We start from the raw sequence: 15,551 nt of genomic DNA on the forward strand, positions 1-15,551 counted from the left end.
GTCACATGATTGCAACCTCACCGGACCAGTGAGCTGTAAAAGAGGTGGAGAATCTCCCACCAACAGCCCATTGCCCAATACAGCTAGCTTTTGAGTTCCAACCAAACTCCATTTGGACCGAACCCAAGCCCATCCTTGCTGCTCAGCCAATTGTCACAGAATATGGTAACCCATCAAATCCCACTCACTGTCCTCTCTCAGCCTTCATGGTATGTCCCACCAGTGCCGAAAAGGTGATTCCAGACTTGCTGTAAGGTTGAAAGAGGAGAGAGAGGCCATGGAGAAATAAATAATTATAACTCAAGCTATGGAGTCTTCCCACACTCTAGGGACTCTCCCCAGAGGCAGGCAGAAGTAAACAACAACCTAAACTTAGGGGGAAACCTGTAGAATGTGGAACTATCAATTAGGCTAAGGCTGACCACAGCCTACAAGCACTAAACTTAGAAGGGGGAAATTTAGCAAGGTGTTCTGTAGTCCTGAAATGCACTTCCCTCAGTTGTCCCAAATACAAGCTATTCTGACAGGTTTACTTTACCAAGTCCTGTAGCTATGATTTGTGCTTTCTGGCACCCCTACTGCTCGGTGGGCAGCTGCTGGGTTCAGGTCCGAACTTGGTCTGAACCCAGTTTGGCCAAACCCATGGAAAGCTGTCACATGATTGCAACCTCACTGGACCAGTGAGCCGTGGAAGAGGTAGGGAATCTCCCACCAACAGCCCATTGCCCAATACAGCTAGCTTTTGAGTTCCGACCAAACTCCATTTGGACCGAACCCAAGCCCATCCTTGCTGCTCAGCCAATTGTCACAGAATATTTTAACCCATCAAATCCCACTCACTGTCCTCTCTCAGCCTTCATGGTATGTCCCACCAGTGCCGAAAAGGTGATTCCAGACTTGCTGTAAGGTTGAAAGAGGAGAGAGAGTGGTATTTAACGGGTTACCATCTTCTATGATCCAGCTGCTGGGAAGCTTATCCACATGTATTTTTTGACCTACATTTACGTTGGTCCAGTGGAGCCGGTAAGGCTATGGAGGCGAGCAGGTTTTCTATTTCAGCACAACTTACGTTTTATACTTATCGCTTCAGTGTGACCTAGAGGTGGGTTAATGTTCTGGGGCCAATGATAGTTATTTGAGCTGGTGTGGTGGTTTCACATCAAGACAGATTGAATTCTGACCAGCGTCGTCTCTTCTCATCTCTCACAGCGGAGCGCACTTCAGGAACCACGCCCTGGGAGAGGCGTTTCTAGGCAAGATGTGTACCAGGGGTCAGAGTGGGGGTATCATCAAGGTAATCAAAAAACATTATATTTATCCCTACAATAGCCAAAGTTGTTTTTTCTTCTACTTGGTTGCATCTTGCTACCAAATTTCAGGTGTTGAAAAGCTTGGATGGCAGTATTTAAAGGCTAATTCCACCTTTTCTGACCGGAGTTCCCGTTACATCCATTATATTGAAATTGTAATTTAAAACAAGGTTATTCTCCCCAACCCTCAAGATCAACAAATAGTTTCAGGAGTTCCCCAAGATCCCAAGCTTTTTTGAAAGTTTCCCCCAGGGAACAACTAAGCAATCAAGTGTTTTAGGCGGTATCGGCAGCTCTTGACGTACATGGTGAAGTGTCGGCTCTCTCATATAATGCTTGTTGTTTCACAGGACACGGGACTCAGCGCCAGAGAACTCGCCAAGTATGTGGCTCATGAGTTGGGCCACAATCTTGGAATGAGCCACGATACGGAGAACTGCTACTGCCCCGCTGCCAAAGGGAAATGCCTACTCTCCCGACGCACTGGGTAAGCTTCCTACGGGTAGAGGTGGAAAGTGTCCAGGCTGCAGCCTAAGGCTTGGTATGTTTTGCTTTTAGGTATTTAGAACAGAGCCGGATGTTATGGGAAATCTTTCTAATGGGAACAAAAGATTATAGCGCACACATACAAAAATGTCATTTAAAATCCTACAAGGCTATTTAACCACCTTAATATCGGGGCACTTACACCCCCTTCCTGCCCAGGCCATTTTTCAGCTTTCAGCGCTGTCACACTTTGAATGACAAGTGCACGGTCATGCTACACTGTAACCATGTGAATTTTATTTTTACCATTTTATTCACACAAATAAAGCTTTCTTTTGGTGGTATTTAATCACTCCTGGGTTTTTTATTTTTTCCTAAAAAAAAAAAGACCAATTTTGAAAAAAATTAAAAGTATTTTTTAGTTTCTGTCAGTAAATTTTGTAAATAAGTAATTTTTCTCCTTCACTGATGGGCGCTGATGAAGTGGCACTTATGGGCACTAATTAGGTGGCTCTGATGAGGCACCAATATGCCGCACTTATGGGCACTGATAGGTGACACTTATGGGCACTGATTAGGTGGCACTGATGAGGCACCAATATGCCGCACTTATGGGCACTGATAGGTGACATTTATGAGCACTGATAGGCAGCACTGATGGGTGGCGCTGATGGGCACTGGGCACAGATAGGCAGCACTGGTGGGCACAGATAGGCGGCACTGGTGGTCACGGATAGGCAGCACTGGTGGGCACAGATAGGCAGCACTGGTGGGCACGGATAGGTGGCACTGATGGGCAGCACTGATGAGCATTGATGGGTGGCATTGATGGGCAGCAGTGATGAGCATTGATGGGCAGCACTGTTAGCCAGCACTGACTGGCATCACTGATGGCCAATGATTGCTGGTACTTGTGGGCATTGTTTGCTGGCACTTGTGGGCACAGATTGGTGCCAATTGTGGGCATTGGTTGGCACAGATTGCTGGCAGTGACATTGCTGGCATTTCTGGCACTTTATTGTAATCAGGGCACTGATGAGCACTGACGATCGCCGCGCTGCGTGCCACCAGAGGTTCGCAGGCACGGTCGTTCTGGAGGGCCATCGTATGACATCCACCCAGAACGAGAGCCGCGCTGCCCAGCTGTCATTTGATGGCTGGCGGGTGGGAAGAGGTTAAAACACCTGAACATAATAAGCAAATATCGGGATTTGGTCACACCATATGGCCATACAGCACTGTATGGCCATATGGTGTGACCAAATCCCCATATTTGCTTAGTTGCTTATTATGTTTAGGTGCTTTAAATAGCCTGGTAGGATTTTAAATGACATTTTTGTATGTGTGCGCTATAATCTTTTGTGATGTTGGTATGGTCTTATAGCAGCACCATCTTTGATGTAATACATAGTTAGGGTGTGCCCCCCCCCCCCCCCCCCAAATCTTTGTTTATCTCTCTAATGGCGACACAGACAAAACAAAAATGGTGAATTGGGACAAGGTTTTTTTATTGCTTTGAGTGCCTCTCCTCCATTATTTCTCATGGTGTCACAGAGACAGAAAGTGAGGCAGAATCTCTTCAAAGGCATCATAGACATAATAGGGGAAATGACCACATTATGGCCACTTGAGGATGCTGACAATCATAGGAAACAACTATGCTCTGCAGCTCCATCTAGTGGCCACAATACAGAATAGTATATTCCCCATTTACACATTTGAGCTGCAGAAAATGTAGCCCTGAGAATATTTGATTTTGCCCCATTCGCACAGAATTAATTTACACGCAGAACTACAGATCCAAGGGGTTAGGGGTTGGTTACGGTCTTAAAAAAAAAATGATGTATAAAATAATTAAACAGTTAAGATTTTTGGAAAGTATGAGTATTGGGACCCATCCGTTTTGTAGGGGTGGTGCAACGCTCCAGTGTTTTATGACACTTCATTTAAGTCTATGCAGAACTCTGCGGTGCATTGAAATGTGTTTTTGTGTGATGCAGTGTGCAATAATGCCAACATGCTGTGTTTTTTTATGTAATAGACACCAATGCACTTGTATGGTGTAAACAGGGCACATAGAATGCAGATGTTTTCTGTGTCCTTGCTACGGGCTAGATGACACTTGGTGTGTTGAGCTACAATGACACTTTGGGGATACGTGGGGTGTTTATAGTGAAATCCACATTTGGTTTTCGGTGCCAAAAGCCGTAATTTATGCTAATGACAGAGGTAAATTTGGTGCAAATTCAGCACCAATTCATAGCCAACTTTCTACAATGTGCAATGGATACAGTACCACCCAGTGGACATTATATGTACAACAGGTACTTATGGTAACATTTGTCTTCATTCAGTAAAACAAACAGAATAATGAGAATAAGGGGGTGGTGGTTGCGCTGTGATAGAAAAGGGAAGGAGGGGGGGGGAGAGAAAAGGGAGGGGAGCTGAACTAAAATAAGTACAAAGATATCAAATGACCTAAATATGTGAATGAATTATGTGAAAAAGGACTCACAGATGCAAGTATATAAATGAAATATAAGCACAAACAAATATCACTAGGTGGTGCATAACAGAAAAATAAATATATACAAAATGAATGGAATGAAGGTATATACCAGCAAACAGTGTACAAGGGTATGTGAATCCGCTTCAAAAAGAGCATAAATCCAAAGTATATCAAATATCACGAAAACTTATCAAATGAAATTGCTAAAGACGTGTATATATATATGTGTGCTAATATTATGATCAACCGATGACATAAATACACAAGTGAATAATAATTAACAATAAGAGAGAAAGAAAAAATGTGAATAAAAAATATATAAAATTATTTATAAGTGTCCATGAAATAGTCCCAGTAGTTGATGTTGATGACCCGCCAACACTTTTCGAAAAAAAAAAAATATGCCAAAAAAGAGAAAAAATAAAAATAAACAAAGTGACAACAGTCCCACCACCAAATGTGACACTCCTGGATGCAGATAAGGTACTGATGGTGGACCGGGGGGGGGGGGGGGGGGGAAAGTGTACTAACAGGTGGGGGCACCTCCGTGTTCCCAGGCCCCTTACCTTACAGCTGTAAGGTATACAGCATGTGTAGTGGAGGCCCCGCAAATGGGGAAATCCAAAGGTACAGCAGATGGCGTTGATTGGTGATGCCGTATATCATATGCAGAGACAAAAAACGAGCGGCATATAGTATAATTCCATTTGATGTGAAGGACACAGGTGGGGGGGGGGGAGATGAAGTGGGAGAGGGGGAGGGGGAGGGGGGGTTGCACTCACTTTTAAGCAATGAGCGCACGCCTCAACCCACGAGCGCCGAGCTCGTATAGTCCCAGGCTCTGGATCTTCCAAGAAACTCTCCCCGCTTCCAGTTCCTCACCGCCCGTTATGCAGAGTTATATTGTGCGGTATAAAAAACAGAAACCGCACATAGCATAATCCCGTATACCATATATTTTATTAAAACAGTAACAAAATTTCATGCACTTACATTTAAAACACAGCTGGGGGGTAAAACATCCACGAGCGCCGAGCTCGTCACATCCAGCTAGTGTATGGCAGTGTCCCGTGCTCCTAACGCGTATCGTCACGTCACATGACTTCTTCAGAGGATAGCACGGGACAGAAAGCCAATGCTTATAAATGGTCCCCGTGTGATGAACACACGGCGGCCATTTTCCTGAGGAGCGCTAGTGTAAGGGATAGGGCAGGCAACTGGCGGCCATTTTCCCAGACCTTATCTCTATGTATAATGTCAAATGGAGCGATGTGTCAAGCTATTGAAACGCAGCCAATTGTGAAGTAACAATCATGCCAGATAATCAGCCCAGGGCTGCGGAGAAAAAAAAAAAAAAAGGGTTTTTTTTTTAAAAACAAGGACATACTTAAAGAAAAAAAGAAAATATTGTTAAAAATGCTCCAATATATAAATACAGGGAGCAACTCACATGGTATTATAAAATGATAACCTAACCGATAAAAAAGTTGTAAGGAGAAAGGGAAAGTTTATTAGTGTTTATAGTCATTATAACACGGCGGCCATTTTCCCGAGGGATGCTATTGTAAGAAATACAAATAGGCAATACAAATGGCCGCCGTGTTATAATGACTATAAACACTAATAAACTTTCCCTTTCTCCTTACAACTTTTTTATCGGTTAGGTTATCATTTTATAATACCATGTGAGTTGCTCCCTGTATTTATATATTGGAGCATTTTTAACAATATTTTCTTTTTTTCTTTAAGTATGTCCTTGTTTTTAAAAAAAAAAACCCTTTTTTTTTTTTTTCTCCGCAGCCCTGGGCTGATTATCCGGCATGATTGTTACTTCACAATTGGCTGCGTTTCAATAGCTTGACACATCGCTCCATTTGACATTATACATAGAGATAAGGTCTGGGAAAATGGCCACCAGTTGCCTGCCCTATCCCTTACACTAGCGCTCCTCGGGAAAATGGCCGCCGTGTGTTCATCACACGGGGACTATTTATAAGCATTGGCTTTCTGTCCCGTGCTATCCTCTGAAGAATCACGTGACGTGACGATACGCGTTAGGAGCACGGGACGCTGCCACACACTAGCTGGATGTGACGAGCTCGGCGCTCGTGGATGTTTTACCCCCCAGCTGTGTTTTAAATGTAAGTGCATGAAATTTTGTTACTGTTTTAATAAAATATATGGTATACGGGATTATGCTATGTGCGGTTTCTGTTTTTTAAACCGCACAATATAACTCTGCATAACGGGCGGTGAGGAACTGGAAGCGGAGAGAGTTTCTTGGAAGATCCAGAGCCTGGGACTATACGAGCTCGGCGCTCCTGGGTTGAGGCGTGCGCTCATTGCCTAAAAGTGAGTGCAACCCCCCCTCCCCCTCTCCCACTTCATCTCCTTCCCCCCCCCCCCACCTGTGTCCTTCACATCAAATGGAATTATACTATATGCCGCTCGTTTTTTGTCTCTGCATATGATATACGGCTTCACCAATCAACGGCATCTGCTGTACCTTTGGATTTCCCCATTTGCGGGGCCTCCACTACACATGCTGTATACCTTACAGCTGTAAGGTAAGGGGCCTGGGAACACGGAGGTGCCCCCACCTGTTAGTACACTTTCTCCCCCCCCCCCCCCCCCCCCGGTCCACCATCAGTACCTTATCTGCATCCAGGAGTGTCACATTTGGTGGTGGGACTGTTGTCACTTTGTTTATTTTTATTTTTTCTCTTTCTTGGCATATATTTTTTTTTTCGCCAAGTGTTGGCGGGTCACCAACATCAACTACTGGGACTATTTAATGGACACTTATAAATAATTTTATATATTTTTTATTCACATTTTTTCTTTCTCTCTTATTGTTAATTATTATTCACTTGTGTATTTATGTCATCGGTTGATCATAATATTAGCACACATATATATACACGTCTTTAGCAATTTCATTTGATAAGTTTTCGTGATATTTGATATACTTTGGATTTATGCTCCTTTTGAAGCGGATTCACCTACCCTTGTACACTGTTTGCTGGTATATACCTTCATTCCATTAATTTTGTATATATTTATTTTTCTGTTATGCACCACCTAGTGATATTTGTTTGTGCTTATATTTCATTTATATACTTGCATCTGTGAGTCCTTTTTCACATAATTCATTCACATATTTAGGTCATTTGATATCTTTGTACTTATTTTAGTTTAGCTCCCCTCCCTTTTCTCCCCCCCCCCCCTCCTTCCCTTTTCTATCACAGCGCAACCACCACCCCCTTATTCTACTATTGTTTTGTCTGTTTTGGAGCAGTTTTGTGTGTTGCAGCAGTGTCCCTTTAATATAGGATTCAGTTGACAGCGCAGGATTTTTTTCATGCAAAACAGAATAATGAGATATAGTGGAGATTTACTAAAAACTGGTGCACACATAATCTGGTGCAGCTGTGCATAGTAAACGGGTGGGCGTTACCTTGGGTGGTCTTCATGCAAATACTATCTGACTAGGAACGCCCAGACTGAACTCATCCCTCAAGCTATTTTGATATTTGCATAGCGCCTCCCAAGAGCCAGCCCACTGCCTACATTGCATAGAGAAGCAAAGAGACCCGGTGATGATGTCACTGGGGCCTTAAAAAAAAAAAAAAGAATATGTAATAAAAATAATATCTTTAATATACTTTAATGCTGATCACAGCGCCTGAAGTAACCACATATTGTCTGCTCTGCAGATTCAACATGAATGACATGTTCAGTGACTGCAGCCATCGTTTCCTCAATCGTTTCCTGGAAGAGAAAGACGTCACCTGTCTGAAGGACCAACCGCAGACCTACATAGTGAGTACAGAAGTGAGAGCCCCTCCCACAACTCCCAAAATAATGACATAATAGACATATGAGCCTTTGGATAGAACAACAGATGATAACAATGTTTAATTTGACCATCCTCCCGAAAAGCAAAAGTTCTTAACATTTACAATTACACTTTTTAAGACACACCTATTGAGAAGCCATATGTAGATTCGGCAGGGCTTTTCTTCTCAAACAATAGGTCCTGGAACTCCACCATGACCCCCCAAAACCCCTCCACCTACACATACCCTCCAAATCAGAACAAATAGTGGGCGTGGTCAGACAAATTTCACGAACAGTAGGAGGGTCTTAAAGGGGCATTAAATACCAGGATTGCATTACATACAAAGTGCAGAGCTGTCACTTGTAAACACAGAAACCAGACTTCTGTGTTTACAAGTGATTGTGGTGAGCAGGCACCACCCAAGGGTCTGAGCCAGAGGTGGTGGAACTTAGTTCCACCAAGTTCCCCCTGAAGAAAAAGCCCTGAGTTTAGGCCTGTATGTTTTTAAAGCACCACGGTGCTTTTCCCAAACCAAGGCATTCCCCAAGCTGGAACACCTACAATGATGATTCCAAATTCATGGTCACAACTGTCCACAGCAGGGAAGGACTGGGTTGGGGGCAGGGAAGGACTGGACCAGGGGACATTTGCTCCCTGGGCCAGTACTGATAAGATGTGTTGGAACAGTGTCCATGAGTGGAGATACTCCATCATTCATACCCTAATTAGAGCAGGACATATATGTGCTGGGCAATATAAAGCTACCTGCTCCCTGCTCTGACCTTTTGCAGAGGGAAGTCTTTCAGCACTAACTCTGAGATTCTGGGATGTCATGTAACATGCCAAGAGATGCAAAGGAAGTTGATGTTGTAAGATGTCTCACACTAAAGCATGTCCTAAGCTCACCATTCAATGTGACACCATGACACACTTTGTATGGTACAGATTTTAAGTCCACAGGAATCTGTCCCCATCCTGGAAGGGCTGGTTGCTTGTGTTTTCCCCCTAGGTTAAAGGTTCCCACTCCTTCCTGGTCAAAGGAAGGCATTCTGGTTAATCTAGGTCATGTGATGCCTAAACATTCAACTGGAAGGGTTAGTTGGTTGTGTTTTCCCCTTAGGCCAAATGTTCCCAGTCCTTCTTGGTCAATGGGAAGTGTTCTGGTTAAGCTAGGTTCTGGGATGTCATGTGACATTGCCGAGAGTTGCAAAGGAAGTTGATGTTGTAAGATCTGTCACACTAAAGCATGTCCTAAGGTCACCATTCAATGTGACACCATGACACACTTGTATGGTACAGATTTTAAGCCCACGGGAATCTGTACCCATCATGTAAGGGCTGGTTGGTTGTGTTTTCCCCCTAGGTCAAAGGTTCTTACTCCTCCCTGGTCAAAGGAAGGCATTCTGGTTAATCTAGGTCATGTGATGCCTAAACATTCAACTGGAAGGGTTAGTTGGTTATGTTTTCCCCCTTAGACCAAAGGTTCCCAGTCCTCCATGGTCAATGGTAGGTGTTCTGGTAAGGCTAGGCCATGTGATGCCTAAACATTCAACTGGAAGGGTTAGTTGGTTGTGTTTTCCCCTTAGGCCAAAAGTTCCCAGTCCTCCTTGGTCAATAGAATGTGTTCTAGTTGAGCTAGGTTCTGAGATGTCATATGACATCGCAGAGAGTGGCAAAGGAAGTTGATGTTGTAAGATGTGTCACAATAAAGCATGTCCTAAGCTCACCATTCAATGTGGCACCATGACACACATTGTATGGCACAGATTTTAAGCCCACAGGAATCTGTCCCCATTATGGAAGGACTGATTGGTTGTGTTTCCCCCCTAGGTCAAAAGTTCCCAGTCCTTCATGGTCCATGGAAGGCTATCTGGTTAATCTAGGTCATGTGATGCCTAAACTTTCAACTGGAAGGGTTAGTTGGTTATGTTTTTCCCCTTAGGCCAAAGGTTCCCAGTCCTCCATGGTCAATGGTAGGTGTTCTGGTAAAGCTAGGCCATGTGATGCCTAAACATTCAACTGGAAGAGTTAGTTGGTTGTGTTTTCTCCTAGGCCAAAATTTCCCAGTCCTCCTTGGTCAATGGAAAGTGCTCTAGTTAAGCTAGGCCAGTCATGCCTGAACATTCAACTGGGCTAATTGGTTGTGTTTTCCCCCCAGACCAAAGGCTCCAAGTATTCCATTGTCAATGGTAGGTGTTCTAGTTAAGCTAGGCCGTGTGATGCCTAAACCTTCAACTGAAAGGGTTAGTTGGTTGTGTTTTTCCCCCAGGCCAAAGGTTCCCAGTCCACCTTGCTCAATGGAAAGTGTTCTGGTTAAGCTAGGCCACTGATACCTGAACATTCGCCTGGAAAGGTTAGTTGGTGTTTTTCCCCCCCAGACCAAAGGTTCCAAGTCTTCCACGGTCAATGGTAGGTGTTCTAGTTAAGCTAAGATATGTGATGCCTAAACATTCAACTGGAAGAGTTATTTGGTTGTGTTTTCCCCCTAAGCTAAAGGTTCTAAGTACTCCATGGTCAATGGTAGGTATTCTGGTTAAGTTAGGCCATGTGATGCCTGAACATTCAACTGGAAGGGTTAGTTGGTTGTGTTTTCCTCTTGCGCCAAAAGTTCCCAGTCCTCCCAGGTCAATGGTAGGTGTTCTGATTAAGCAGGCTATGACTTTGCTTATTGTACAATTTTTAGATTCATAAATGTGTGGTAAGTCTTTGGCAATAAAGCTTTCATCAATTTGGGTGTTGTGTCTTCTAGGACGAACCAATGTTTCACACACATTCTACTGGCTACAGTCCATTAGAGGCAGGTAAGTCTTCTGTGATGGTCTTATTATTATACAGGATTTATATAGCGCCAACAGTTTACACAGCGCTTTGCAACATGAGGGCAGACAGTACAAAATACAATACAATTTAATACAAAAGGAATCAGAGAGCCCTGCTCATTAGAGCTTACAATCTAATCTTACAAAGTCTCCTGGCTGATGTTTAACTCATAGACCAATTTCTTTGTATTCCAGTTGGGATGGTCTCTGTAGTCCTCTGTCCGGTGGTCTTCCTCATGCTGCTGGTCATCCTTTGTAACACGAAGCTCTTCCCCAGCAGAAAAGTATCATCATGAGTTGAAGAGACCCATGCCTTGGTTTTTATCTGTATCTGAAGGGGTTTGTATTTGGATATCATTTATTCTCTCCCTTCAGCCATTTAATACCTTAGAAGTTTTTGTCTCAGGAACCTGGCTGGCAAATTTGTGGTTAGAGTAACAAGCCATTCATGGACATCGGATCATGTACCAGTACAAAATAGAGGAGCAGCAGTCTACAGTTGTAACCATAAGACTTCACAATCCTGGGTTTTGGTCATTACAGAGTCGTTACAGGGAATTTTGACTTTTTCTTGTTGTCTTTTGATCTTGTAGGGCTGCCAATATTCCTACTTACTTGGATTGTGGTTTGGTAAGTTATCAGCTCTCAGCTTCAGAACAAATTAACTAATATGAAATCTCAAAAGCCCAGACTGGATCCCTGCACATACTTCATGATTGCCATTTGACAATACTTGGGGACTGTAGGTTAAAGAGAACGGAGCGATGGTGCAACACACTCCTTAAAGTTAGAGATGTACCCATAGTAAAGGACACTTGGGCCTCCCCTTTATTGAGGAGTCAAGTGGTAGACCAGTCCTTTAAGTTGGGTTTAGTTATCAAGAAGATCCAGCCTTCTGTGACTTCATGGGATACAATACTGTGAAAATACTGTGAAAATGAATTCTTCTACCTCAACTACTATAATGGGTAATGTGCAATAGTGCTTTTTGAACCCTGGCAGTCTTAAACGTTTTATTATATACATGAACATGTCCCTGTCCCTTATGCCAAATTCAAAATGATTAATCCTGAAGTATTGTCGGATTGTTCTACTGCCAAGAGTTCAAAATGAATTTATGTACATTATCCAAATATCTACACATAAGCTGCTACAGAACACAAACTTGGAGAGAAATAAGAGTACATGACCCTGTATTATTGTATCCATATGTGGAGGTGCTATTGTTTGGCACTATGACTAATGAACTAAGCCTAAGGGCATGCATAAGAAATCAGAACAACAGCTAGAAAGGAAGGGCTTTATCAGTAAGAGTCCAAAAAATACAAGATATCACCATCACGCCATTGAAGTACAAAAGTGGGACACATAGTCGCCACCAAATGTGCACACCATGCATCATCTATTCCCAGAACCCTAAATAATAATAATGGTGTTGAATAAGTGTCCCTCTTTTGTCCTTCAGTGGTGTGCTGATGACTGTCCTTGATGACACCATTCACCATTGCTTAAGCACGAGGCCAAATCAGAGAACAGGAACTCTGCTCCTGTCTGAGACCCAATGATTCTCCCAATAGGTGCCACCATCTTGCTTCTTGCAAATTTAGAGAAGGTGAAGCCAGGCTGCCCATACATCAAAGATATCTCTACTCTACCTTTGACAGATACAGTTGATCAGGGTTGGGGTTAGTCATGGAGAGGAGGGCTTAGCTGCTGACTTTTAATCAAAAAGCCATCGTTTGCGTATTAGTAACAGCGCTGTTTAGTCTACATAAGTGGAACAGTTTGGGGAAAGCAGCATCTAAAACAGCTGAGGGAGCAGACGATGAGGGTATCGCTATGTTTACATCCTTGGTGAAGGGAAATTGTCACTTTAACACCCAACCGAATCTTCTTCATTTATTACGTTAGTGAAGAATATTATTTTATACAGAAATAAACTATGTGCTGCAGCAAGGTGTTAAAATCCGCTGTGCTGGCAGTACTCTGGAGAGTCGAGTCTTCAGCAGCTGGACACTCCCCCTGCACACTGCTCCAATCACCAATACTCCTCAGGGAACATGAGAGCTCCTAGAGCAATGTCCGGGGGGGGGGGGGGGGGGCGTGTCGGACTGCTGGAGACCCAGAGCACTCGGTTGTGTGTGAGGACAGCAGTCTGACTCTCCATAGTGCTGCCAGCACAGGGGATTTTAAACTAGTATCTCCTAAAAAAGACATAAAAAAGACAAGCATATGTATTATGATATTTGCATTACAGTAATACACAAGGAAGGTTCAATTGGATTTTGAAGAAAATGTGTATTGTGATAAATAAACGAGATGCCATTGCTGACCTTCTTCTGAAACTGCAACTTGCCCGACTGTCTTGCTGCTCCCTTTCTAAGTCCCTGACCTAGAAAAAGTATTAAGAATTAGGAGTTCTGACTTCACTGGTTGCATACTTGTTGCAGGTCATTCACACTGAATGTGTGGAAGGAACGTCCAAGGCAGTGATGACGAACCTTGGCACCCCAGATGTTTTGGAACTACATTTCCCATGATGCTCACCTACACTGCAGAGGGCATGAGCATCATGGAAAATGTAGTTCCAAAACATCTGGGGTGCCAAGGTTCGCCATCACTGGCCTAGGGGCTAATGTCTTCAAAAGGAGGTCAGCAACCACAGCCCAAATGCTTTTCACTTTCACACCTTACGTATTTGCAAATCCTTACATTGTAATACATTTGTATGTTAATCATTTTGAGAGATAATTTTCTATTGATGTGTATATTTCTCTAAATGGACATTAAAGTGTATGCAGAAAACTTTTTATTATTATTATTAAAGGTACTTTTATAGCGCTGTCAATTTACGCAGTGCTTTAGATATACATTGTACATTCACATCGGTCCCTACCCTCAAGGAGCTTACAATCTAAGGTCCCTAACTCACATTCATACAGACTAGGGCCAATTTAGACAGAAGCCAATTAACCTACCAGCATGTCTTTGGAGTGCGGGAGGAAACCGGAGTACCCGGAGGAAACTCACGCAGACACAAGAGAAATCTTCATAACTGGTTTACTAATAGCGGTTCAGACAAAGCACCATTGATAGACCAAAGCAAAGGATGTTACTAGAGCCTTTGCAAACTATGCAACTACTACAGACCTATGGAGACTAAGGATGGGCCGAACACCCCCCCTGTTCAGCTCGCAGCAGAACTCCCGAACAGGCGAAATGTTCTAACCTGAACAGGGAACCCCACTGAAGTCTATGGGAGCCAAACAGGAAAAATCAAAAGTGCCCATTTTAAAGGTTTATATGCAAGTAATTGGCCATAAAAGGGGTATGGGGGTCTGGGTACTGCCCTGGGGGACATGCATCAATAATTTTTATATTATTTTTTAAATGATAGTTTTTTCAAGAGCAGTGATTATAATGATGCTTAAAGTGCAACAATAAAAATGAAAAATGACTTTAAATATGATGCCTAGGGGGTCCCCTTAATGTAAACAAAGCCAAGGATAAATCCAGGGAACAATTCCAAGCTTACTTACCAACCAGCCCGCTGACAACCGAATCAAACTGTCTAACAATATGCGGTAAAAACAGGGGTTTAGTCTGAACACATTTGCAAAAATTGGGGAGAAGGGGGAGGGGAAACATTGGGACTTTAAATGAGGCCATGGCCTGGTATGGTCATGTGCCTCCATCCTTGACAATGATATTGTTAAAATTAGGAGCAAGAGGGTGGGACTTTGAACGAAGCATGTAGTTGAAATGAATACAATGGTGGAAATTGAGATATTTAATATTCCGTAAAAAACAAGATTACACACATAATTTTCATATACATACAAATAGCAATACACAATAAACGTGGTGTCATTTCCTAAAACAGCGGTAGCTGGTAATAACATGGTTAAAAATGGGTAACATGATAGAGTTACAGAGTCCACCATATATCACAGTTGGGTACAAGAATGTTGCAAGGTTACATCTGCATGGCCTATGACCTTACTGGTCCCTGTCACATAATGTGATGGTACGATTGTATAATCATTAGAAACTGTTAGAGCTCTAGTATACTGGCACACGGCAATTGTTAGCTCGACGCGTTTCATGGCCTGGTGCCGCTCATCAGGAGCAAGCATGTGGTGTATCTGCAAATGGGAGATGAACAACTAGATAAATAATCTTGTATCAATAGAGGGGAGGAGAATGGCGATGGAAACCCCCCCAATAGATCACTTACAAGTATATATGCAGCTGGAGGCGTAATGTCAGGGACCACGAACCACCCAAAGGCATCAGTGTCAGGAGCTGGGGGGGGCTGGTCCAACGGCGATACACATCACAGGCAGACCCGGGCACACCAGGCATACCTAAGGTGAACTCCCCCAGTGGAGCCCCCCCCTTACATCAGGTGTCCCCTTAAATCAGGTGTCCCCCAGTGGAGCCCCCCCCTTACATCAGGTGTCCCAGCAGAGTCTCCGCCGCCATTACAGAAGACCAGAAGTAACAGGTCACTCGCTGAAGGGAACAAACAGGAGCTGGAGCCAACCCCCCCCGCCCCGCGGGCTTTCCCACAACAGGTCACAGAC

At 43.5% G+C, this 15,551-nt stretch overlaps 1 protein-coding gene across 1 annotated transcript in view; it reads left to right on the top strand.

Annotated features, from left to right (window-relative positions):
• Window positions 1-13,052, top strand: part of ADAM33 (ADAM metallopeptidase domain 33) — a 60,817-nt gene extending 47,765 nt beyond the window's left edge. Inside the window, exons 10-14 of the mRNA XM_073612322.1 lie at window positions 1,210-1,294; window positions 1,661-1,797; window positions 8,022-8,127; window positions 10,896-10,947; window positions 11,161-13,052. Of these exons, the coding sequence (XP_073468423.1) occupies window positions 1,210-1,294; window positions 1,661-1,797; window positions 8,022-8,127; window positions 10,896-10,947; window positions 11,161-11,261 (481 nt within the window). The 3' untranslated portion in view covers window positions 11,262-13,052. The remainder of the gene's footprint in view (window positions 1-1,209; window positions 1,295-1,660; window positions 1,798-8,021; window positions 8,128-10,895; window positions 10,948-11,160) is intronic.
• The last annotated feature ends 2,499 nt before the right edge of the window (window positions 13,053-15,551 follow it).

Source organism: Aquarana catesbeiana, linkage group LG01 (assembly GCF_042186555.1).
Source record: "Aquarana catesbeiana isolate 2022-GZ linkage group LG01, ASM4218655v1, whole genome shotgun sequence".
NCBI lineage: Eukaryota > Metazoa > Chordata > Amphibia > Anura > Ranidae > Aquarana > Aquarana catesbeiana.